The 24,510-nt window shown below is 34.9% G+C and overlaps 1 protein-coding gene across 9 annotated transcripts in view; it reads right to left on the bottom strand.

Annotated features, from left to right (window-relative positions):
• The window catches only part of CTNNA3 (catenin alpha 3), a 1,750,900-nt gene that overhangs the window by 43,252 nt on the left and 1,683,138 nt on the right, over nt 1-24,510 (bottom strand). For all 9 annotated transcript variants that reach the window (XM_028481840.2, XM_028481834.2, XM_028481839.2 and 6 more), the window contains 2 exons: nt 22,539-22,644; nt 11,478-11,612 (listed from right to left, as the gene is read on the bottom strand). In XM_028481840.2, the coding sequence (XP_028337641.1) occupies nt 11,478-11,612; nt 22,539-22,644 (241 nt within the window). The remainder of the gene's footprint in view (nt 1-11,477; nt 11,613-22,538; nt 22,645-24,510) is intronic.

Here is a 24,510-nt window from a genome sequence, read left to right on the forward strand (position 1 = left end):
CACATACCCAGGGGAAGGCACAGGCTCATAAAATACCTGAGAAGACTGCCAGGTTACACTTTAGGCTAATCACTGACACAGAGATAGACTGCAATAATCAAAAAGCAAAACAAAAGACCTCACAAAAAACCAAAAGCAAACACACACATACACAGCAAACCCTGGGGAAGAAGGAGAATCTGATTTGCAAAATTAGATTCAAATGACTAGTTTTCAACATAAAAGCACACAACATACAAGGAAATAAGAAAGTATGTTCTATTCAAAGGAAAAAAAACCAAACAAACAGAAATTGTCCCTGGAAAAGACATGATGGCAGATCTACTAGACAAAGACTTTAAAACAACTGGTTTAAAGATGCTTAAAGAACTAGAGAAAGATATGGAGAAAGAAAATGATGTATGAACAAAACAGAAATATCAATAAAAGGAAGCCAAAATGAACCTCTGGAGTTGAAAAATACAATAACTGAAATGAAAAATTAACTAAAGGGATTCAAAGGCCAACTTGAGCAGGCAGAAGAATCAGCAGACTTGAAGATAGTACAAAGAAATGAACAAGTCTGAGAAGCAGAGAGAAACAAAATTGAAGAAAAGTGAACAAGAGCCTAACAGACTTGTGAGATATTACCAAACAGACCAACATACCCATTTGTGAGAGTCCCAGAGGAAGAGAGAAAAGGGCGCAGAAAGAATGTTTAAAGAAATAATGACTGAAAAATTCCCAAATTTGATGAAAGACATGAACATAAATATCCAGAAAGCTCAGTAAACTCCAAATAGGATGAACAGAGAGACTCACTCCAAGACACGTCATAATCAAACTGTTGAAAGACAAAGACAAAAAGAGAATTTTGAAAGCAACAAGAGAGAAGCAACCCACCAACTACAAGGAATCCTCAATAAGATAATCATCAGACTTCTCACTGTAAACTTTGAAGACCAGAGGGTAGTGGGATGATATATTCGAGGTGCTAAAAGAAAGACTGTCAAATGAGAATACTATATCCAGTATACTGTCCTTCAAAAGTAGGGAGAAATTAAGACACTCCCAGGTGAACAGAAACTGAAATAGTTCATTACTACCATTAGACCTGCCCTGAAAGAAATGCTAAAAGGGGTCCTGCAGGTTGAAATAAAAAGGCACTAGAGAGTAACTCAAAGTTGTATGAAGGAATAAAGGTCTCAGTAAAGGTAAATGCATGGGCAATTATAAAAGCTAATATTATTATAACAATAGTGTGCAACTCCACTTTTTGTTTTCCATGTGATTTAAGAAGCTAACATTTTTTTAAAAAAGCAATTATCAGTCTAAAAGTAAGTATGAATGTATTTTTGGTTTTTAACTCTACATTTTGTTTTCTACATAATTTAAGACACTAATGCATTAAAAGTTTTATTTGTTTATGTTTTTGGACACACAATGTATAAAAATGTAATTTTGTAGCATCAGCAACTGAAAGGAGTGGAGAATAGAGCTGTTAAGGAGAAAAGAATTTGTATGTTATTGAATTTAAGCTGCTACAAATTCAAGTTAAAGTGTTATAACTTTGGGATTTTAAACATAATCCCCATGATAATCACAAATAAAATAGCCACAGAATATACAGAAGATGGAATGAGAAAGAAATTTAAATATTCAATACAAAAGAGAATAAGATCAGAAATTATGAGTTGGAAGGAACCATAGAGCTCATTTAATTCCAAACCTTAGTTTAAGAGATAGATAAAGAAACAAACCCAAAGAGATTAAGATCTAGACTACAACCTGCGTCTCCTAATTTGGAGTCCAGTGTTTTCCCTCCTGTTAGCTTCTCATGTTCAAGATGAAGAATGTGTTCTGGTCAGGCTTTCTTAAAAATCTGAGAACATTAAATCATCATTTTTATCAGTTAATACTGTATTCAAGTCAGTGTTTTCCACATCTTTCTATTAAAACCATTCCTTATCTTTGGGAGACTGGGATTGCCATATATATACTAATATGTATAAAATAGATAACTAATAAGAACCTGCTGTATAGCACAAGGAACTCCACTTTGCTGTACAGTAGAAACTAACACAACATTGTAAAACAACTATACACCAATTAAAAAAAAATTCCTTATCTCTTGATATCCACAGCAACTATCCCAGCTGAGTATACCAAGACCACCTGCTGTCATTTTGCCACTAACCCCACTTGGAGGCTATAAAGCTTACTTTCAGTAAGTAAGAGTAAAGAACTTGAGAGTTAGATTCTGGCCCTGACTCTGCTGTTAGATACTGTCATGCACTAAGGCAAGTCATTGAAAGTCCTTGACCTATTTCATTGTAAAGCTAATTTGAGTTAGATAGTTATAACATGAAGAGATTATAAGATTCCTTCAACTGTTATTACAACCAGTGCATAGCACAATCAAGAAAATCTAATCCATTGTGATATCAGCTTACCTAAATACCAAGAGAATTTCATAGACTACTTTACTACATTGCAAGGAAAAAAAAAAAAAAAAAAAGAAAGAAAAGAAAATACCCCCACACCTTTTCTTGTTTTTAAAATATATTCTTTGAATTACCAAGTTCTATTACTTCCATTTGCCTCCTATTCAGCATTAAAAACAAACTGAAAACTCCCAACATTCTTGAGAGTTAAATTTATTGACCAGGTGTCTTCTTCCTTCTCTTTACTTTTTCACCTCGCCCTTCTCCCCTTCGTCATTTCTTTCATCTCTCCCCATTCCATTCATACATCTCCCAGTCCTTTTTAAAATCTCTAAATACTTCAGTTGATTTTCCAAATCTTCTTTTAGTTTTCCCAATGTTCTTGATGACTACCAATGATTGCAGCAGGTTCAGAAAGCTCATTAACTAATTCTCTTAATGTCTTAACATGGCAAGCACATTAACCTACTAAATCATTCTGTATGTAATTCATTGCCTGCGTTCTGCAGGCCCTAGTGGCTCTTTCAGTCAATAGTTGCATTGTTACTGCTCCCTATCATTCCTAGTTGAATGCGCACTGCCCCTTGATTTCAGCTAAAGCTGAACTGCTGTTGTTTGGCAAATTTTCCATCTTGCTGATCTTTCCCTCCCCGACTGATTAGTTTTATTATTTATCCAATTTTTAAAATTGTGGCTTTGGCACACCTGCTCAGGGTAAGAGAGCACAATTAAACACATTAAAGGAAATGCACAAAACATGGTGATTATGTAATTATTCAGCTTTAGGTAGTATAAAAAATTGCTAGCCTAGAAGCATAACACTTTGGGAAAGGGCAATTTTAAGAATTTAATACCATTTTAATTATTTGATTTTTTTCTCTTAAACTTTATATATATATATATACAGGCTAGAATATAAGAATATTTATTTCTTTATAGCAAGACTCCTTTCACAAGGTAAAATAGCTTCCCCACTTGGCACCATGCTTAAGGACACTAGAGGAACAACTGACAGATAATTTATTGGAATGCCCTTAGGTAACCCAGGTACATTTTAATTTTCTTAGAGTTATATTTGTAATGTATTCCTAATTAGTACGTTAATAAGTCAAGAAGGCTATGGAAAATGATCTACAACAGTACGTTTAATTACATGGTTTCACTGTGTTTTGCTCTCATTTTTTTCAATTAAGCTTTTATATATTCCCCCTTTTTGTGAGGGAGGATAGCCATTGGAAGGCTTCGTTTTCATGTGACTGAAGGATAAAATGAAGCTGAGTCAGTTTCCATAATCCAGGCAATGTCCTGGAGTTCAGCACTGGTAGAATAATGTCTAGCAGACAGTATATCTGATTACTATCTCAAATCATTGGTATTAACTTAGATTATTTTCTCTTCTAGGCAATACTGAAAAGTCTTTGAATATATGGACATATTTACTTTGTTCTTTTGCTAAAATAAAACTGTGGATAGAGCACTCAAGTCTTAATCTTAATGGGAAATTACTGCTCCCATTTTACCAAAATGACTGTATCTAAATGTTTTTATATCATCATTTCTATTCATTTATCTGGATCTGTTGCTCAGGAGAAAAGTTCTTTTTTTCCGAATCTACACTTTCTACCTGTTTTCCTAATTCCACTCCTTCTCCCTTGCTTAAGATTTTATTCTATCAGTTACAGTCTTAATCCTTATAGAGTCATTCTTTTCTGGCTTCTTGCTCTTTACCTAAACATTTGCTCAATCACTACCATTTAAAAAGTACATAAGTAAAATGCTAACAAAAGAAAAAAAAAAAGAAGGGAAAAAAAAAGATTAAGAAGAAGAAGCTTCCAGCAATTCCATTTGCCCAAGTCTGTGTCAGTCTCTTCCCCACCCCCTACTTTCTCCTTCCTTTCAACTACAAACTGCTGGAAAACCTAGGGTAAGCTACCATCTTTTCTCGCTTACTGCATACTCAGTATTCAGCCCACTATGGCCTAATTTTTGCTTTCACCATATTACTGATCCTGCTTCAGAAAAGATGTAAAGATACCTTATAAACGTAAAATCCAATATGTGCTTTAAGGCTCAGTTAACCTGAATTTTCTGTGTTTCTAGTTACTGGCTATTGTATCTTCAATCATTCAAAAATATTCATGGGCTTATAGTCTAAAGGAGAAAATGTATAAAAAAGCAGATAATTAGAATATATACAAGTACTGCTGTGACTTTTGTCATAATAGAGGGATATGGTATAATTGCTAGTTGTCACTCAATAACTATTCTCTCTTCATAGAAACAAACTCTGATTTAGTTGGGGAAAGCAACATGCCTAGATTAAAACACACAGAAACAAACAAACAAATTTTACATTTTGTGGTGCCCTTTGCAGTTATACATAGCCATATAACTGAAGTCTTGGCAATAATATGTAAGAGAAAGCATTTGCAAGAGACTTAAAAAAGATTTAGGAATGTTTGCTTCTGCTTCCCTTCATTTTTACTGTCTGGAATACAAATGCCATAGCTAGAGTTAGAGAAGACATATTTTGATCCTAATAAAAATGGAAACCAGAAGCCAAGCATAATAAAGCAGAAAGACATAAGAGCCTGATTCCCTGATTACTTTGTGAAGCTGACATTCAGAACTGCCCATTTTTGGATTTATTATTATTATTTTTTTTTTTATGGAGATAGTAAACTCCCAGTTTCTTTAAACGGCTACAACTAAGTCTCTGTGTCTGATACAGGCACATTAGAATAACACGTGTAGGAAAAACATTCTTTCTGGATCTCTGTCTCAGCTATTTTTGGTCTTATTCAGCATACTTTCACTGCATGATCCCATCTATTTCTCCTTCATACCTCTCTCCTCAGTTCCAAAACCATATACCCAACTTCTCCTAGACTTTTCTCCTTGGATACCTCTTAGTTGCTTATGACTAAGTCACTTATGACTAAAACCTGAATAAGCTGCCTTACCCTTCTTGATCTGCTCTTTCTTCTGTGTATAGCTTTTGGCTAATGATGCCACTTTTAACTATGAAAGCTACCAACTCTCAAAACATTGGGGGTGGGCTTCCCTGGTGGCGCAGTGGTTGCGCGTCCGCCTGCCGATGCAGGGGAACCGGGTTCACGCCCCGGTCTGGGAGGATCCCACATGCCGCGGAGCGGCTGGGCCCGTGAGCCATGGCCAGTGAGCCTGCGCGTCCGGAGCCTGTGCTCCGCAGCGGGAGAGGCCACAACAGAGGGAGGCCCGCATACCACACACAAAAAAACAAAACAAACAAAAAAAAAAACATTGGGGGTAAGTCTTAATTCTTCCTTCTTCTTCATCCTTAAAATTCAATAGATCATTGATTCTAATCATTTCTACCTCAGAATTTTTTCTTGCAAGGATACATACATCTCCATTCTCACCAAGACTGCCTTAACCTGGGTTCTCACTGTTAATGCTCTTGGACTTTTAAAAAAATCATTCCTAAAGAGTCTTCTATCTTCCAGTCCCTCATCTTTCCATCTGTCACCATCCTGGTAAAATAAAGATGTAACATGCAGATGCATACACACACACGGGAATATTATTCAGCAGTAAAAAGGAATGAAATTCTGCCATTTGCAAAAAAACCATGAATGGACCAAGAAAGTATTATGCTTAGTGAAATGAGATAGAGAAAGGCAAATACTGTGTGCTATTACTTACATGTGGAATCTAAAAAATAAATGAATAAATATAGCAAAACAGAAACAGACTCATAAAGACCAAACCACTGGTTACCATTGGAGAGAGTGAAGTGGGGAGGGGCAAGATATGGATAGGGTGTTAAGAGGTACAAACTACTATGTATAAAATAAATAAGATACGAGGAGTCTCCCAAGGCAATAGAAATAAAACAAAAATAAACAAATCAGACCTAATCAAACTTACAAGCTTTTGCATAGCAAAGGAAACCATAAAAAAAAACAAAAAGATAACCTACAGAATGGGAGAAAATATTTGCAAATGATGTGACCTAAAGGGCTTAATTTTCAAAATATACAGGCAGCTCATACAACTCAACAACAAAAAAAACCAAACAACCCTTTCCAAAAAATGGGCAGAAGACCTAAATAGACATTTCTTCAAAGAAGACATAAAGATGACCAGTAGGCACATGAAAAGATGGTCAACATCACTAATTATTAGAGAAATATAAATCAAAACTACAGTGAGGCACCACCTCACACTGGTCAAAATGGCCATCATTAAAAAGTCTACAAATAACAAATGCTGGAGAGGGTATGGAGAAAAGGGAACCCTCCTACACTGTTGGTGGGATTGTAAATTGGTACTGCCACTGTGGAGAACAGTATGGAGGTTTCTCAGAAAACTAAACATTGAATTACCATATGATCCAGCAATCCCACTCCTGGCCATATACCCAGATAAAACTATAATTCAAAAGATACATGCACCCTAATGTTCACTGCAGCACTGTTCACAATAGCCAAGACATGGAAACAGCCTAAATGTCCATCAACAGATGAATGGATAAAGAAGATGTGGTACATATATACAATGGAATATGATTCAGCCATTAAAAAGAACGAAATAATGCCATTTGCAGCAAGACAGATGCAACAAGAAATTATCTTACTAAGGGAAGTCAGAACGAGAAAGACAAATACCATATGATATCACTTATATATGGAATCTAAAATATGACACAAATGAACCTATCTACGAAACAGAAACAGACTCACAGACATAGAGAACAGACTTGTGGTTGCCAAGGGGGAGGGAGAGAGGGAGAGGGATGAAATGGGAGTTTGGGGTTACTAGATGCAAACAATTACATTTAGAATGGATAGACAACAAGTTCCTTATGTATAGCACAGGGAACTATATCCAATCTCCTGGAATAAACCATAATGGAAAAGAATATTAAAAAAAGAATATATGTGTATAACAGAGTCACTTTGCTATACAGTGGAAATTAGCACAACATTGTAAATCAACTGTACTTCAATAAAAAAAAAGATGCAAGGATATATTGCACAGCACAGAGAAATATAACCATCATTTTATAATAACTTTAAATAGCATATAATCTATAAGAACATTGAATGACTACGTTGTACACCTGAAGCAAATATAATATTATAAATCAACTATACTTCAATAAAAATAAAATGTTAGGTATGAACTCTTTAAAAAAATGTTAACTTCCAAATACATATATTGGTTTATACCCATTTCAAACTTCAACATTTTCAATTACTCTCAATTGCCTATAGGATAAAGTTGAAATGTTGTTAGTGATCCTTTTGAAACAGCCTCAGTTTCATTTAAAGCTTCTGTTTCCCACCCCCCTTAACACACACCAACAGATCAAGTACAGTTGTTTGCAATCACTTCAGACTGTTTGTTATTTCCATAAAAATCCTTATCTTTCCCTATTTCTATATTTCTACTTCAGTTGTATTATCTACCTCAAATCCTTTTCCCCTCCTTCCCTCATAAATATACAGCTTTTTTGTTTTGTTTTGTTTTTTCACCTATTAATCAAGGACCAAATTAGAGTCAAACCACTTTCTGGAGCTTTCTCTTATTCACTTGCCACATCAGTGGAATTAATTATTCCTTCACCTCTTACCATATGCTTTTGTTTATTCAACTATCATATGGCCTATTACATTATTTTGAAGTCATTTTTGTATATTTATGTATATATTATGTACCTTAATTTTGCACATATTTGAGGATCTTAAAGGAGGCTTTGCATCTCCCAGATGTTCTCAGATGCCTGGTACTGAGAGGATGCTCAATTCACGGCTGGAGTTTTGGACTAACTACACTTCGGTTTCTTTATAAATAAAATATGTAACTTCAGGCTAAATGCTTGCAGACAGACATAAGAATCATTGGAAAATTATTTTAATTAAATGGTCTATTATGAGAATGATTTCAAATTCCTTTAAGTTATGAACTCATCTTCTTTATCCTAAACCCTGACACTCCAGACCCAGAATACATTCTGCCCATTCACTCCAGAAATGCATTCCATTCATACCTATTTCCTTCTAACCAAATATATTTGTTAAAAGTAATGTTTCATGGGGGCTTCCCTGGTGGCTCAGTGGTTGAGAATCCGCCTGCCGATGCGGGGGACGCGGGTTCGTGCCCCGGTCCGGGAAGATCCCACGTGCCGCGGAGCGGCTGGGCCCGTGAGCCATGGCCGCTGAGCCTGCGCATCCGGAGCCTGTGCTCCGCAACGGGAGAGGCCACAACAGTGAGAGGCCCGCGTACCACAAAAAAAAAGTAATGTTTCATGAACCTGATTTTGGAATGCAAACTTTGAAAAGTGTAGTTTTGAATACCAAATTTCTGTAATTTTTAATGGGTTTCCCTGCTTTACAATCAGGTTTATTACTTTTCAAAAGACCTCATAGAAAAATGATGGCTTAGATTAGAACTTCTTCTCAATTTAAAGAAGAAAGAAGACGAGAACTCAGGATGACAGAGAGAATAAAGTAATTGTGCTTTGGCACACACAAATTAAATGTATTTTCAAAGCTTTCCAGGATCTACCTGCAAGCAGATGACAGTAAGGCATGTAAAAGGGTGCATGACATGCTCCCTTTCTTCAGATTTATTTTTTCTAATGGAAAATTGTGGGTGAAATGATGACAAAATAGCTTTGGATTTGCAATGCTATTCTTCATTTTATATAATGAAGCTTTTAAATTGTAAATCATGGATTCTAAATGGCTTATGCTTAATCTATCTGTAAAATATGTAAAGTTCATGAATTTGAATCGTCATATCAAACAGGAAGGGATAAAAACTCAATTTGTACATCTGGAGGAAATTATATTTGGAGGGACCATTAACAGTAATACATTTTAACATAACGGATAGGCCAAACTTCTATCAACATTTTTGAAAGCTTAGCTTCAGACAACATGAAGAGGTAAATATATAATTGGAAAAGAAAATTCATATGGATTTAGACCTTGTGAATGATGGTGAGTGTGTGAGATTGAGAAAAGTAAACAGATGACAGGCTTAGGTCTACAAATAAATATATTTTTTACACATTTAAAGTAGTATAATGGGAACTTCCCTGGTGGCGCAGTGGTTAAGAATCCACTTGCCAATGCAGGGGACATGGGCTCGAGCCCTGGTCCGGGAAGATCCCATATGCCGGAGCAACTAAGCCTGTGTACCACAGCTACTGAGCCTACACTCTAGAGCCCAGAGCCACAACTACTGAGCCAGTGTGCCACAACTACTGAAGCCCACATGCCTAAAGCCCGTGCTCTGCAACAAGAAAAGCCACTGCAATAAGAATCCCGGGCACCGCAACAAAGAGTAGCCCCTGTTCGCCGCAACTAGAGAAAGTCCGCGCGCAGCAAAGGGGACCCAACACAGCCAAAAATAAATAAATAAAATAAATGAATTTTAAAAATATAAAAATAAAGTAGTATAATGTTAAGTGAGAAAATGAAGACTGAGTGTCTCATAATCCAAAATAAAGATACAATATTTTTAAATGTTTATATATGTATATGCATTCTGTTTGTATATATGCATATAGGTAGTCACACATGGATTCATATACCCACACGCATTTCTGTGTGGATAGACAGTGACTACTTAAAATGCATTTTCCTTTGAAAAATGATAGGGAACCAATATAGCACAGGTTATGTTGGTTTGCATTACTGTTTTTGCAAAATTTGAATATCAAGGAAACTAATTTTTTATCTCTAATAATTACTTGGACATAATTTCCAAATTATTCATTTTTGATTTTTGGTTTTCAGTTTCATCATAGATTCAAGCCTGTCCACCTGAACAGAGAAGGCAAGACCTTTAAAGGTAAACCCCCAGGTCTGATATTTACTAATAGGAACTTGGGGAAGCTATTTAACCTTTCTAAATTTCCTTTTTTTCAAGTTTTAAAGAACCTAAAACAAACAACTAAACAATCTATCTGGCATGTTATTGTGAAGATTAAATGAGACAAAATATAGGCAAGAGATAGTCATTAAGGATTAGTTCGCAGCCGTCTACCCTTGATGGTAATTCTTTGCTTTCTTTTTTTTTTTAAAGCCAACTGCGCAGATTGTGGGATTTAGTTCCCTGACCAGGGATTGAACCCGGGCCCTTGGCAGTGAAAGTGCAGAGTCTTAACCACTGGACTGCTGAGGAATTCCCTTTGCTTTTGTTTTTGCAACTATGTTCTTTTGAAAAATGTTAGTTCATTGGGGGAAAGACCAAAGTCTGGCTAAAGAGCTCCCAGACTTACACATTTATATGTATGCTATCATTTTAAAAAATTTGTCCTCATGAATATAAGTTCCTAGAATGTTCATGATGTTTCACCTTAACTTAAAGTTATAATCTTGGTCCATGTCCTTCTCAAAGTCACTGGTAACTGAATCCAATATAGACATCAAATATTATTTTATTACCATACCCACTCTAGAGAAATGATCTACTGTTATTAAAAGATGAGTAGAAAAGGTAGACATTATTTCTACCATGGTCATTTTATAGCAATTTGAAACTCAGTGTCACCAAAGAATTTATGAAGGTTCCTCTAAACCTATTTACATTCTATCATATTCTACTGCTACAATTACATCTGGAGATAACAGTTTTCAAGACCTGAATTTCTATGATATAAAAATGAATAATGAGAAAGTGAATATTAATTAATAGTAATAAAGCAATTATTTCATTGATTTGCAATTACATATGCCCTTATTTTTTTTTTTAATTATAGGATTCAATTCAGAAACCATGCTCTAAATTCACATCCATTTCTTATACAAGGGGCTTACAAAACCTGATTCACTGTAAAATCTCTGAAGTAAATAAAGACAAGCTATACTGACTTAATATTTCTTTAAGAAATCTGGCAAGATTTCTTGCTAGTTTAGTTTCATGCAATTTTATATACTCCAGTTGAGTTTTTTTCTAACCTACATGGCCCTAAAAGATTTGGTGGGGTAAAGTGGGGTGTAGCTTCTTTGTTTCAAGCATCTTCCACATGTGATGGGATAACTCTGGGGCAGTACTCACCGCTGACATGATGAGCTCTCCTCCCAGGTTCTGGATCTCAGCTTTAACTTGACTGCAGATTTTCAGCTGGTGAGAGTAGAATTTAATCTGTTCCAGGTAGGCCAACAAGTCCTGTTTGCATGATGGATCTGGGCACTAAACATTCATGAGATAAAAATGGAAAGAGCAAAACAAAGAGTAAGTAGATCAGAGCAATTAAATATTGAGATTGCAAGTATCTTATAAGGCACTGACTTTATTTGCATTGAGTCCCATTTCTCCGACCAAGGCCATGTAGATTCTGATATGCTTCCACCATTAGAAGAGTTTCTTCATGTTCCAACCTTAACTACTTTAGCATAGACAGAAGAAGTAGTAAAGGAATGTCCACATATGAAAAGGTAAATGAAATAATTGCCTTTAATTTATGATAAGGTTAGAAGCCTTAGATTTCATTTTTAGGTAAATCTGAAGAAGTATTTAAAATGCAATTATTCCCTTCATCTAAAGTTGCTATTAGAATACTCCTCGGGACTCATAGCTCTGCATTGTCTGTCCTTCGTTATTTACATGGCCATTAAAAACATCTGCAACAAAACATATATTATGTTCTATTACTTTCAGCATTTAATGTTTTTAGCTATTACTGATGAAAGAAATCATTTCCACCTTAGCTAACAGCTGTGGATCTACCTGGAGCCAAGAAAGAGGCAGCATACATGTTTTAGAGATGTATTAAATTTCTTTACGAAAAAGAGTCTCCTACACTATGTTAGCTTCTGTAAGGAATTTCCTGGAGTAGAGCTTTGTGCTTAATCATAACATGATAAATATCTGTGGTCAGTGTTTAATGTTTGTGTTCTTTCTCCTATGCAATTAGATTTTTTAAAATCCCTGATAACTTAATTTCACTTAAAAAACATTCATAAGGATATGAAAATATGAACTGTAACTTATATGTAAAAATATTCACTGCAGCCTTACTTACAATACCAAAATTGGGAAATAAATATTCTATAATAGTGAAAATATTAAATAAGTATACATATCTATATAATGTGATATTATACAGTCTCAAAAATTAATATTTTCAAAGGAAAATGTTTTTGGAAGGTAAAAAAAACACAGCATTTAAAATTTCACATACTATCTCAATCAAAGTATATAAAAAATATGTTTATGTTTGTGTTTAAAACATAGCAGGAAATAAATATGTGAAAATGGTAAATAAACATGATATAATCAATATTTTTCACTCTTCATATTTTACATATCTTAATATATATTACTTAAATTATATTATTTCTATAGTAAAAAAAGTTATTATTTATAAAGCTTTAATTCTAATAGCCAAAAATGAAAACTGAAAAGTAGGATGAAAGACCTGAAACTATTCCATGCATTTCTGCTTTTACATAGTAGTTAATAAGCTGGAGTGCTGTTGAAAAATTCCTGAGAATCTTATTCTCTTTTATATTTGCTAAATAGACTAATCTACATAGCTCCAGAATGTGTGGACAAGATGAGAACATGTGACTTTTGAGTAAAATTTAGTCAACAAAGGTAGCAAAGATATAAATTCTTCTGCAGAAATACTATCAACCTGCTAGATAGGCATGGACAGATGACATGACACATGATAACCAGCCAGAGAGACAATCAGATAAGATGATAGAGAGACCTTGATATTAAGGGCATTTCTCAAATTTTTAACACAGAAGAAAGGATACTCTCACAAGTCCCATCAGGAGGATTAAACTGTAACTAAGTAAGAAGAAAGAGAAGGAGAGGAAGGAAAAGAAAAGGAGAGAGAGAGAGAGAAGGGGGGGAGGAGGAAGAAGAAGCAAAAAACAAGTAATGGAAGGGATTTATCCAATTTACACATGAGAAATGAGAAGTTTAGAAAGCATAATAATTTTCCCAGGATTGAAGAGCTTATGCTAGAGCCAGTATTTGAATCCATATCTACTTGCTTTTAAATCCATTTTATTTTCAATCGCTGAACTTAGGAGAATTTGGAGTGAATTTTTTTTTTAAATCACAGATTACCGTGGGTTGCATAATTTCAAGGAAAAAGAGAATTTATCGGAACACTATGTCTATTTTGAAGTGAAGATTGCTTAGATTTTTTTAAAGACAAAAATTAGCTATCTAGAATTACCTATAATGATGACAGGCAAGTCATCTCATTGTTTTACCACGACAGGAAGTCGATCTTTATTAGGTACTTCTTATGTGTCAGGCACTGTGCCATGTCCTTTACATGCATAATTCTAAGTTAGTATTCATAGGGCCATTTTACTGAGATCTAATTATTGTCATTTTGCATATTTGCAAGCTAGGTTTTGGATAGAATTTATGATTTGCGTAAAGATATGAATTGAGTTTTCTCTGTTTCATTCACTGCACAATGATCTCTTCTTATGACATTCATTCAAAACATTGCTTTGTCTATCCTGAGTAATGAATGGTCTTATCTATTGTTTGTTCTTATGGATGGACTCAATGATAATCTTTGACACATACAGTGTTCTGTCATATACTCTTCTAGGTGCTTTACCTATATTAAATCTTTTAATAATCACACAACTTCATGAGGCAAGTTCTATGCCTCCTTCTCTATGCATCAGTTTCCTCCTTAACAAAGGAGGAAACTGAGGCATAGATAAGTTAACTGACTTGCCCAACTGAGAAATAGTAAAGCTGGTATTCAGACTCACATGATCTGGCTCCCATCCCTACCTCTAAGGTCTAGGAACAATATCAGTCTTCCTGCCAGTTTTATCTTATATATAAACAGTAAATTGCCACTCTGATTTGTAAATTGGTTGCTTAAATTGACACTTTTATCTGTATATTGTAGGTACTATTAGTATGAATTTGTTCCTTAAAGACCAGCACCACTATATAACTTCTGATAAAATCAAACTTGCAAATTAATAATTAGATTGTTAACTGATAACCAATGTTGCAATCACCTAAGTTTAAGCAAAACATACAGTCTCTCTCAAGACACTTCCAAGGCCATGCTAGAAGAGTCTAGAATTGTGTTAAGCGAGTCAAATGAGTAGAAAATTTGAAGTTGAACTTTTGAAATTAAAAGTTACTTGACCCAGATTTACCCTTCATTCCCAGAATTGATGAAAATGTTGGTTACACCTAAAGATGGTAGTTTTATAAGTGAAGTATGAAAAACATAGTGATTGGTAAATTCCATAAGACTTGTTAAAGCCTTCTTTTCTATTGACATTTGGAAAGTCTTTCTGAGTTACTTTTAGCTGCCCAGAAGCAGAACCAGGAGAATGAATCATTCCCACTTTAAGAATGCTCTTCTACTATTTTCCAAACCTCTGTTATTAAAAGCAAATTATGTTTTCCTCACCTTTTATATTTTTACATAAAGCTAATTGAAAACGTTTGGGACCTAGATTGGTACTGGGTGGGCCAAAAAAGTGCCTTCGGTTTTTTAAGTAAAAAATAAAAGACACATTTTTCATTTTCACCAAGAACTTTATTGAACAACGTATTCACCCTTTTGTTCCACTACCTTCTGCCATTTTTCAGGCAACTTCATAATTCCGTCTTCCAAAAACTTTTCAACTTTTTGAGCAACGAAAACTTTTCATCTTTTTGAGCAAAGAACTGTTCCAGGTACCTTTTACAGTCTTCCAGGGAATTGAAATTTTTTCCATTAAGAGAATCTTGTAAAGACCACAATAAATGGAAATCCGAAGGTGCAATGTCTGGTGAATATGGCGGATGAATGAGAACTTCCCAGCCAAGCTGTAACAGTTTTTGCCTGGTATCAGAGAAACATGTGGTCTTGTGTTATCCTGATGGAAGATTATGCATTTTCTGTTGACTAACTCTGAACGCTTTTTGTCCAGTGCCACTTTCAGTTGGTCTAATTGGGAGCAGTACTTGCTGGAATTAATCATTGGGTTTCCCGGAAGGAGCTCATAATAGAGCAGTAGTTCCCAACCTTTTTGGCACCAGGGACCAGTTTCATGGAAGACAATTTTTCCACGGATGGTGGCGGGGGGGATGGTTCAGGTGGTAATGTGAGTTATGGGGAGCGACGGGGAGCGGCAGATGAAGCTTCGCTCGCTTGCCTGCTGCTCGCCTCCTGCTGTGTGGCCCGGTTCCTAACAGGCCGCAGACCAGTACCGGTCTGCAGCCTGGGGGTTGGGGACCCCTGTAATAGAGGACTCCCTTCCAATCCCACCATATATACAACATCACCTTCTTTGGATGAAGTTGGTGGTGGTTCATTTCGCTTGTCCCACGATCTCTTCTGTTCCACATTATTGTACAGTATCCACTTTTCATCGCCTGTCACAATTTGTTTCAAAAATGGAATGTTTTCATTACATTTCAGTAGAGAATTGCATGCAGAAATATGGTCAAGAAGGTTTTTTTCGCTTAACTTATGTGGAACCCAAACATCAAAGCGATTCACATAACCAAACTGGTGCAAATTATTGTCAACACTTGATTTGGATGTTTTGAGTATGTTGGCTATCTCCCAAGTGGTATAAGATTGATTGTTCTCAGTTATTGTTTTGATTTAACTTCAACTCTACCCGACCATGGAGCACCGTCCAGAGAGAAATCTCCAGCACAAAACTTCACAAACCACTTTTGACGCGTTCAGTCAGTCACAGCACCTTCTCCATACACTGCACAAATCTTTTTGTGCGTTTCAGTTGGCTTTTCCCTTTCTTGAAATAGTAAAGCATGATATGCTGAAAATGTTGCTTTTTTTCTTCCATATTCAATATTAAAATGGCTACACAAAAATTCACCACTTTTGATAAGTCTTTTTTTTAAATGCACACTGATATGACAGCTGTCACCTATGGTCTAACAAAATTGTTTCGAATGAAATTAAAGACTACTAAGTGCTACTAGAGCCATCTTAAGGAAAAAACCTTTCGGCCCACCCAATAGAACATTCATGTCCTTTACTTTTTAAAAAATAAAATTTGCACAAAAAAACTTTTAAAGGAATACTGCTAGGGACTTTTAGTCAAATCAGGTGGTAGAATATCATAATACATTTTGGTTATTATTTCCCAGTTTATTAAGATAGGAGATGTTAACCAGCTAACACCTGGTTAGCTTTTTAATGCATGGATTTTCTTTTTTTTTAATTTAAGTTTTATAACCACCGGGACACTCACTACAGACAAGCAGATGGCATGTCGGCCTAAGTGGTTTTGTCACATTAAACCGGCTTTCACTCTTCTAGTAAGATGCTTCATACCAATACAGAATACATCATTTAGTAATGAGAGGAAAAGTGAAGAACATTTATTACCTTTCAGTTTGAATTTTAAGGGCAAAATAGCAAAGTGAATACTAGTTTAGCTATTTCTTTTTGCTCATAATGGAGTTTAAACTTTATTTAAGACACAGTTAAAATGACTTTCACAAGTACAGACAACAAATTCTGCTAAGCTGGCAAAGTTTGTTAAGGGAAAGTTATTAGGTGTCATTGTGAATTTCTAGAGTAGAAATTTCAAGCAACCAGTGAGAACAGAAGCACTCTGTGTCCATGACCTTTCCCTTCCCGCAGGGCTCATTTCTCCACCTATACTCCAGGCCAGAGGCTGTCTCATTTCACCTTCCTCAGGGTCACAGATCATCCATGATCCCATCTTTTTCTGTACTTTTAATGTCTTTCTCTATCCTTGAATCTCTCAACATAAAGTCCCTCAAACCAAAATCCCTCCCTCAACCCTGTAATCCCATCTTTCTCTCCTCTTGTTCACGAACATGCTTTCTAAAAATTTTCAATGCCATCCCTATTGGTGTTCTGAGTTTTCATTCTTGGGCATCTTTTCACTCTTACCCTCTTCTTGGATAATAGTCTCAATATATGCTGCTCTGGCTTCATCGATCACTTACAAAATAAACATGACTAAATCTCTATCATCCAGCCCTGTCTTCAGAAAATCCATATACATATTGTATTACCCCAGCTCATCTCACTGTCTTATCAAGATTTCACACTCAACACATTTAACCCTCCACTGTCTCATACTCCATCTTGCCTATTATAGAACCATTTTTCCTGTTCTATTAACTATCTCAATAAAGAGTGCTTCCTCCCTCTCTCCCATCTATTAAATTTGGTCAGTCATTTATTTGAGTTGATTCTACATCCAGAAATCTCAGCATATTTTGAACGTTTTTCTTCTTTGTTATGCCTATCACTACTGATCTTTAGCAAACTAAGGTTTCTAAGACACAAAAGAGAAGGGTATCTATGGAAGTATGGTAAAAATACAGTGGGACTCTTTTATGATGTGATGGAGGACGACATTGATTCATATGGTCTAGAGTGGACTTGCTGACTTGTGAGAGTTATATTTGGGAAATTATAGTTTGGCATTTTTCAGCGCATAAATGTTGTTTTACCAGAAATTATATATGTTCTTCAAATTTTGTCACATCTCCTTATTTAGACTAAAATGGTCTTTTAAAAATTTATTTATTTATTTATTTATTTAATTTATTTTTGGCTGCGCAGGGTCTTCATTGCTGCATGCAGGCTTTCTCTAGTTGTGGCGAGTGGGGGCTACTCTTTGTTGCAGTGTGCGGGCTTCTCATTGCAGTGGCTTCTCTTGTTGCAGAGCACGGGCTCTAGGCACGCGGGCTTCAGTAGTTATGGCATGCAGGCTCAGTAGTTGTGGTGCATGGGCTTAGTTGCTCCGTGGCATGTGGGATCTTCCTGGACGAGGGCTCAAACCCGTGTCCCCTGCATTGGCAGGCGGATTCTTAACCACTGCGCCACCAGGGATGTCCCTAAAATGGTCTTTTTAAAAGAAATATTTATTTATTTTGGTTGTGCTGGGTCTTAGTTGCAGCGTGAGTTCTCTTAGTTGCGCATGAAGACTCTTAGTTGCAGCATGCATGCGGGATCTAGTTCCCCGACCAGGGATCGAAGCTGGGCCCCCTGCATTGGGAGCACGGAGTCTTATCCACTGGACCGCCAGGGAAGTCCCTAAAATAGTTCTGAGTTTAAGAACTGCTTCAAATTCATTTTTAGTTTCAACGTGGTTTGGACATACAGTCATTGAGAGACTGCTATCAGTGACATATCCTTTGAACGCTAATGCAAATTAAAGACAAAGATATTTTCCATCTTCATCAAAGCTCCTTTCCTTTAGTAGGTATAAAGTTCTGGCCCAACCTACTTTTCTGCTTTATGCTGACTTCCATGAGAAATTCTCAGGATTGACTTCCGTATGTATTAGATTAAAACTCAAAACACATCATCTCCCTCCCTGAAACCTGTCAACTGCAGAGTTACCTGGATTGAAATAAACTTATACAAATGTTTTACCCTGTATAAAGAATATGGATATGGAAAGGATGGTGGAAAGGTAATTCAGACAAATTTTGATTATTTGGAGTTTTTGGTTAAAGTCAGCCAGCCACCTGTAAGGACAAACTTTCCTCATCTTTCGTCTTCCCCTCTTACACCAAATAGCCCCTTCTTCCTAGACCCTAAAACACCTTATTCTGGGTACCTAAGGCTATAGTTTTGCATACATGAAATAAAACTGAATATATAATCACCCTCAAAGCATTTAAGATATTGTTTCAATGGGAAAATGACAAAGACCCAATAAAAAAGAAAAATAGTAAAGCAGCATGCCTTTTAACAGGAAACTCTTACTTCTAGAATGCAAACAGATAAAATATTTTCAATATTTTATCTATTCCTATTTAATTTCTGAGAACCTGCTATGCATTCATTTTTATAAAGTAGGGGTTCATTAATCTGGAGAACAAATCTAGGTATCAAATTCTCTGTTCAAAATAAATTTCAGACAAATAATTGTGTCAAAATACAAATATTGTCACAAGATGCATCTAGAAGTTATATTCTTAAGAGACATGTTAGAATGATATAATTAATGCTTCATAAGTTTCTTTTTAGTGTAGTTTTATTACATTTTTTTTACTCATAACATCAGCAGGAAACAATACAAATCAGGCTAGCCACCAACAATATTTTGTCAAAATATCAACATAAATTACACTTGGAGATTGTTTTGTTCAGAGTTGAGTGCATTGTGTATGATTTGCCTTGGAATTCTTTATCTTATTTTTTAAATGTCATCTTTCTTAAATTAGTTTTGGCTTTCAATATATTTAACATGTAAATTCATTTTAATTGTGTCCTGTTATGGTTAGGTGGGAGTACCCAGTCAACAATCTGGATATCTTTGCTTTGGAAAATTTACAGTGAAGGAGTATTAGGATTCAGACAAAACACTCAGGGGTTAGAAAGTCCAATTTTGTCCTCTTCTTGCACAAAACACTTTAGCAGATGTTAATTTTATTTTGTTTCCTATTCACCTCTTTTCTATTTGGGGTAGGTTGCTTCTGTGACTAATTGAGATCTTTCAGTGTATTATTCCTACCTTGTGAGGTATTTTCCAGTTCACCTAATTTAGAATACCCGCTAACATGATGATTTACCATGAAGAGTCAAAGAATAGAAAGAGATGTGTACCAAGAGTCCGAAATACTAAATTTGTAAGAAGCATACTTCTCCAACTTGTCATTCTCTTTATTCATGAGGAAAATGTTTAAGAATTGTGATAACTAACAACATCCTGACCTTCAGGAATATACTGGCTAATTGAGACAGGATTTGTACCAGAGTTCTATAGGACTTAAACAACATGGTCTTGGATGGCATATGAAATCTACCTCACCATCTCAAGATAATTCTAAACCCAAGAGATGTTGAGTGATTGGGACAAGTAAGCTTACATTATGCTTCTGTATGTTACAACAGAAGATTTTCAATCATCTCTTCCTAGCTACCTAATGGTAATGCCAGAGTAGTAAATTGTATGTAGTTATATACAATAAACATATGTTCAAGGAAGCAAGACAGGGAAGAAGGGTTAAAAAAAAAATCCAGGAAGGCAGAACTAGAAGTCTCAATTTGATTTCATTTCATTCTCTCTACATATGAACTTTGACTCTGAAACTTTCTTTATAGAATGAAACTAAATTGGCCCAACTATATATATATTTCACAAATCCATGTTGGATAGAATTGAAAATTGATTGATATTTGACCTTCTGACACTCTAGCCAAAAGCAGACTGGAAAGCATCATAAAAATTATTAAAAGTTTTTTGGGCTATTAGTCTGTTCAAAATTAAAAGCAACCAATGTTCTGGCAGAGTATTTTCATAATATATATTGACCCTGTAAAAATTGCCTTGCTTATTTACATTATTCAATTGTATGCCACAACCAATTTCAGTAATTATTTTTGTCTAAATTTTTTATGTTAATCTATCAAAAAATATCCAAAGCACGATCATAGAGAATCTCCCCAGATAGTCACTATAATAAGTGATTCAATTCTGATTCTCCAGAACCATATTTATTCAGATGAAAATTAAATATATCATTTGAAACTACTTTACTATATGAAATGGAAAAGGCCAAAGAGAGTCATCCATAATTCTTCATTAGTCAGTAACTGTTTCTTTAAGCTTCTTTTAAAATGTCAAAGTTATATGGAAGTGAGACAATACTTTTGCTTTCTTCCACACAATGTGAATAATGTTAAAAACAATAGCATAATTTAATACAGCTATGTTATAGAAATACCTACTGCAAGGTGACCTAATCCAATTAAAGAAGAATATCAGTCAAGAAGAAAAGGACAACTTCAAAGTGACACAATTATTTGGACTTTGAAAACTGTTCATTCTAAAATAAACAGAAGTATACTGCTAGGAATCATTAAGTATTTAAAAAGGTATTAGAACACATAAATCTGTTTAATGTATTATGGTTTCATTTATCCTACTACTATTTTGTCTCATAAAAGTGAATGCAATAAAATTCTAAAACACAGAAAACCATGGGCAGATTTGGGCTTCAGTCATTTATTCATAATAGATTTTGAATTACATTAGAATAGAGTTTGTTTTTAACTGTAAATGCTGAATACTAAAAAGATTAATAAAATGTTTATAGTGCTTAAAGTAGCAAGAACTTGAAAAAATACACATGACCATATATGTGAATATATATATATATTCAAGAATGTTGTAAAATATTTGTCTGTTATTATTTTTCCTTGTTTATTTCTCTTCCCTTATATCCAAAAATATTATATCTAATAGAGAAAGTTTCTCAGGTTCCAAGAAAAAGAGGATAAAAAGATAAAATAATAATAAGTAGCCTAATAAAGTTTCTCTTAAAGTATATGCACAAAAAAGATATGAAGTAGTTTCAGATTCAAAAAGACAAGTGTTTTTTTTCCCCCAAAGATAGATAAATATGTATTATGGAGTTGAATAATGTAAAACCTGCAAAGGAATACTATATCTCAGTTTGAAATAGTAATTGAATATCTCGGTACATTAACTAAAGAAACTGACAGATTTCTCAAAGTTAAGCAAAAGGTAACTCTAATAATGTAGCTGCTGCTTAGAAAACTGGAATAGAGACATGAGAAATCTAAAGAAAGGAAACCAAGTATTTAGAGCATCTATAAGGATTAAATACTTCCTACATTTTATATCTTCACTTCAGTATTCTACTAATTACTATTTGTCTCACAGTTTTACATAGAATGCCAGAACATACTGTTTACACAGAAAACCTAACATACTTTTGAAAAGCACAAATTTTGAAGAGCAAAAATAAGAAATCTGAGATATTAAGAAAAAGAATACTAACATTGGGTATTACAGCCAATTAAAATAATTTGAGTATATCTGAAACTCAAAAAGCTGATATTTAGAATAATTTGAATATATTTGAAGCTCAAAAATCTTAAAAATAATCCAGCCCTAAATAATAATAATAATGATAATAGTAGTAATAATAAAGCACCAAGAAATAAACTTCCTCAGAATAAATTTTCCACTACTTGTGTGTTAATTATGCAAAAAAAATTAAAAATAATTCAATAATAATTTAGGAAAAAACAATCCAACAGAGTAAAAATTCAACTTTGTTTTCAACAATGTCAAATTACAGACAGTAATTACCATGAACTTTCATCACATCCATTTGTAAAGAACTCACCTGGTTGGCAATCTGCCGAGCAAGGACGTCCATCCTTGATCCTGATTCTGATATCATTTTAGCTGCATAGATCACATCAGTTGTATGCTTCAGTGGTCCTTTTCCCCTTAAAATGAAAGAATACATGTTTTTTGCAGTGGTTCATGCTAAGATACAAACACACACACACACAAGATTTGTACCCCAAAGTATAAACCATTGGTTTTACATACTTCAGTTTTAAACAGGCCATGATTAGATTCCAGTATTAAATGAAAAATTAAAAAGAAGGCCTATTTTGTTAAGATTCAGGATATTCTGCCACGAAGATGGACTCCATTTGATCTTCATTCCCATGTATTTTGTACAATAAACCTTAGCCCAGAGATACTTTTGGTGGATGTAGACCCCTGAAGGCAAAGGTATTTTCTTCATTCTGGGTGGAAACATGAGATTTTGGACATTTTATATGTTCAACAGTGTACTTTGATTAGCAGGGATGCTGTTAATCATCCTATTTTTAATCTTTTTTTTTTTTTACAGTCTTTTGGTTAACTGTACTTTGTTTTTATCACATTACCTCTCCTCCACAATTATTTCATAGTAATATCAGAGTAGTTGAGTATGAATCTGGAGTCACACTATCTTGGACTATTTCCCCAAACAGACTGCTTCTTACCATTTGTGTAAGTCAAACAAGATAAATACCCACTTTCTGCCCCAGTTTCCCAGTGATAGGAAATAGCAGCATCCACCACATGGAGTCATTCTAGGGACTGCATGATTTAATTTCCACAAAGTGCTCAGAACACTGTTTTAAACAAAGTAAGCATTCAATAAGTTGTTATTTTTGTGCTTGTTATTTTAAGATAATTTTGGTTTCTAATGCCATGGAATAAAAGTTAGGTTTATTTAGGGATTTGCAATGTAGTTAAGAAAGAAGTACACTTCTTACATAGTTGGAGTGGGATAAGATAAGGAGATATTTTTCTGTCTTCTCATTCCTCAAAAATAAATGAATACCTGACCTGAATGAATATAAATGTTCCATCCACCTAAAACTGCTCCTCTCCTTATTCCTTTATGTCCAATTCCTAACCCTCTACTGAGTATCGACACACTGGCTATTCCAATTATGTGGTTTCTGTTCCTTGTTCCTAGCAGAGAATAGGACCCTGAAGAAATCACTCACTAATGAAACTGTTTTGATGCTTTGCCGGGAATAAGAAGAGTGAGGAAGATGGAAGAAGGAATAAGCCAGTCAGGGTGAGGAAAGGGAGATTTTGAGAGGCCAAAATACAGTGGAGTTGAAGAGAAGGGGAATGGACACAATCTTTGTCCAATATCTTATTTACATCTTGGACCAGTCTTGAGGGTAGATGCCCTAATGTTAAATCTAATAAGATGTGTTGTTAAGAGAAAAATCTCTGTTCACGTAGGGACTATCATTCTATACTAATACAAGATAGAGGGATTCATGCAAAGGAAAATGATCAGAGTATTCTACACCTGAAAACCTGAACATCAAATCACTTGTGACTAGTATGTCAAAAAGGCCCTTTCACTGCATTTTATTCATGGGCCCTCTCAAATACATTACAAGCAAGTTTTCCTGTAAAAATGGAACCTCACGGCTAAGAGGATGAAAACCTGGCCTCAGTAGATGGTTATCACCATACTTCTCTTTGAATCTGCTGACACGGGTTGCTTTGAATTTTTCTAAAAAGTCAACATCAATCATTACAATTTTTTTGAGTTGCTCTTGTCAAATTTACACTATGCATCAGGCAGGACTAGATGTTATGTACATGGTTATGTTCAAGACAGGCACTGCATTTCATTATGTCTATGCATCTCCAGAGAAAGTTAAACTTAAATAAAGCTGTCCAAGCTCCCAAAAGGCAATGCATCAATTTTCAAGGTCTTAAAGAACGGACAAAATTTGTTACTAAGGAGAGTGGTTAATGCTCACTTAGCTTAAACAATGGACAAA

The sequence above is a fragment of the Physeter macrocephalus genome, chromosome 20 (genome assembly GCF_002837175.3).
Source record: "Physeter macrocephalus isolate SW-GA chromosome 20, ASM283717v5, whole genome shotgun sequence".
Lineage (NCBI taxonomy): Eukaryota > Metazoa > Chordata > Mammalia > Artiodactyla > Physeteridae > Physeter > Physeter macrocephalus.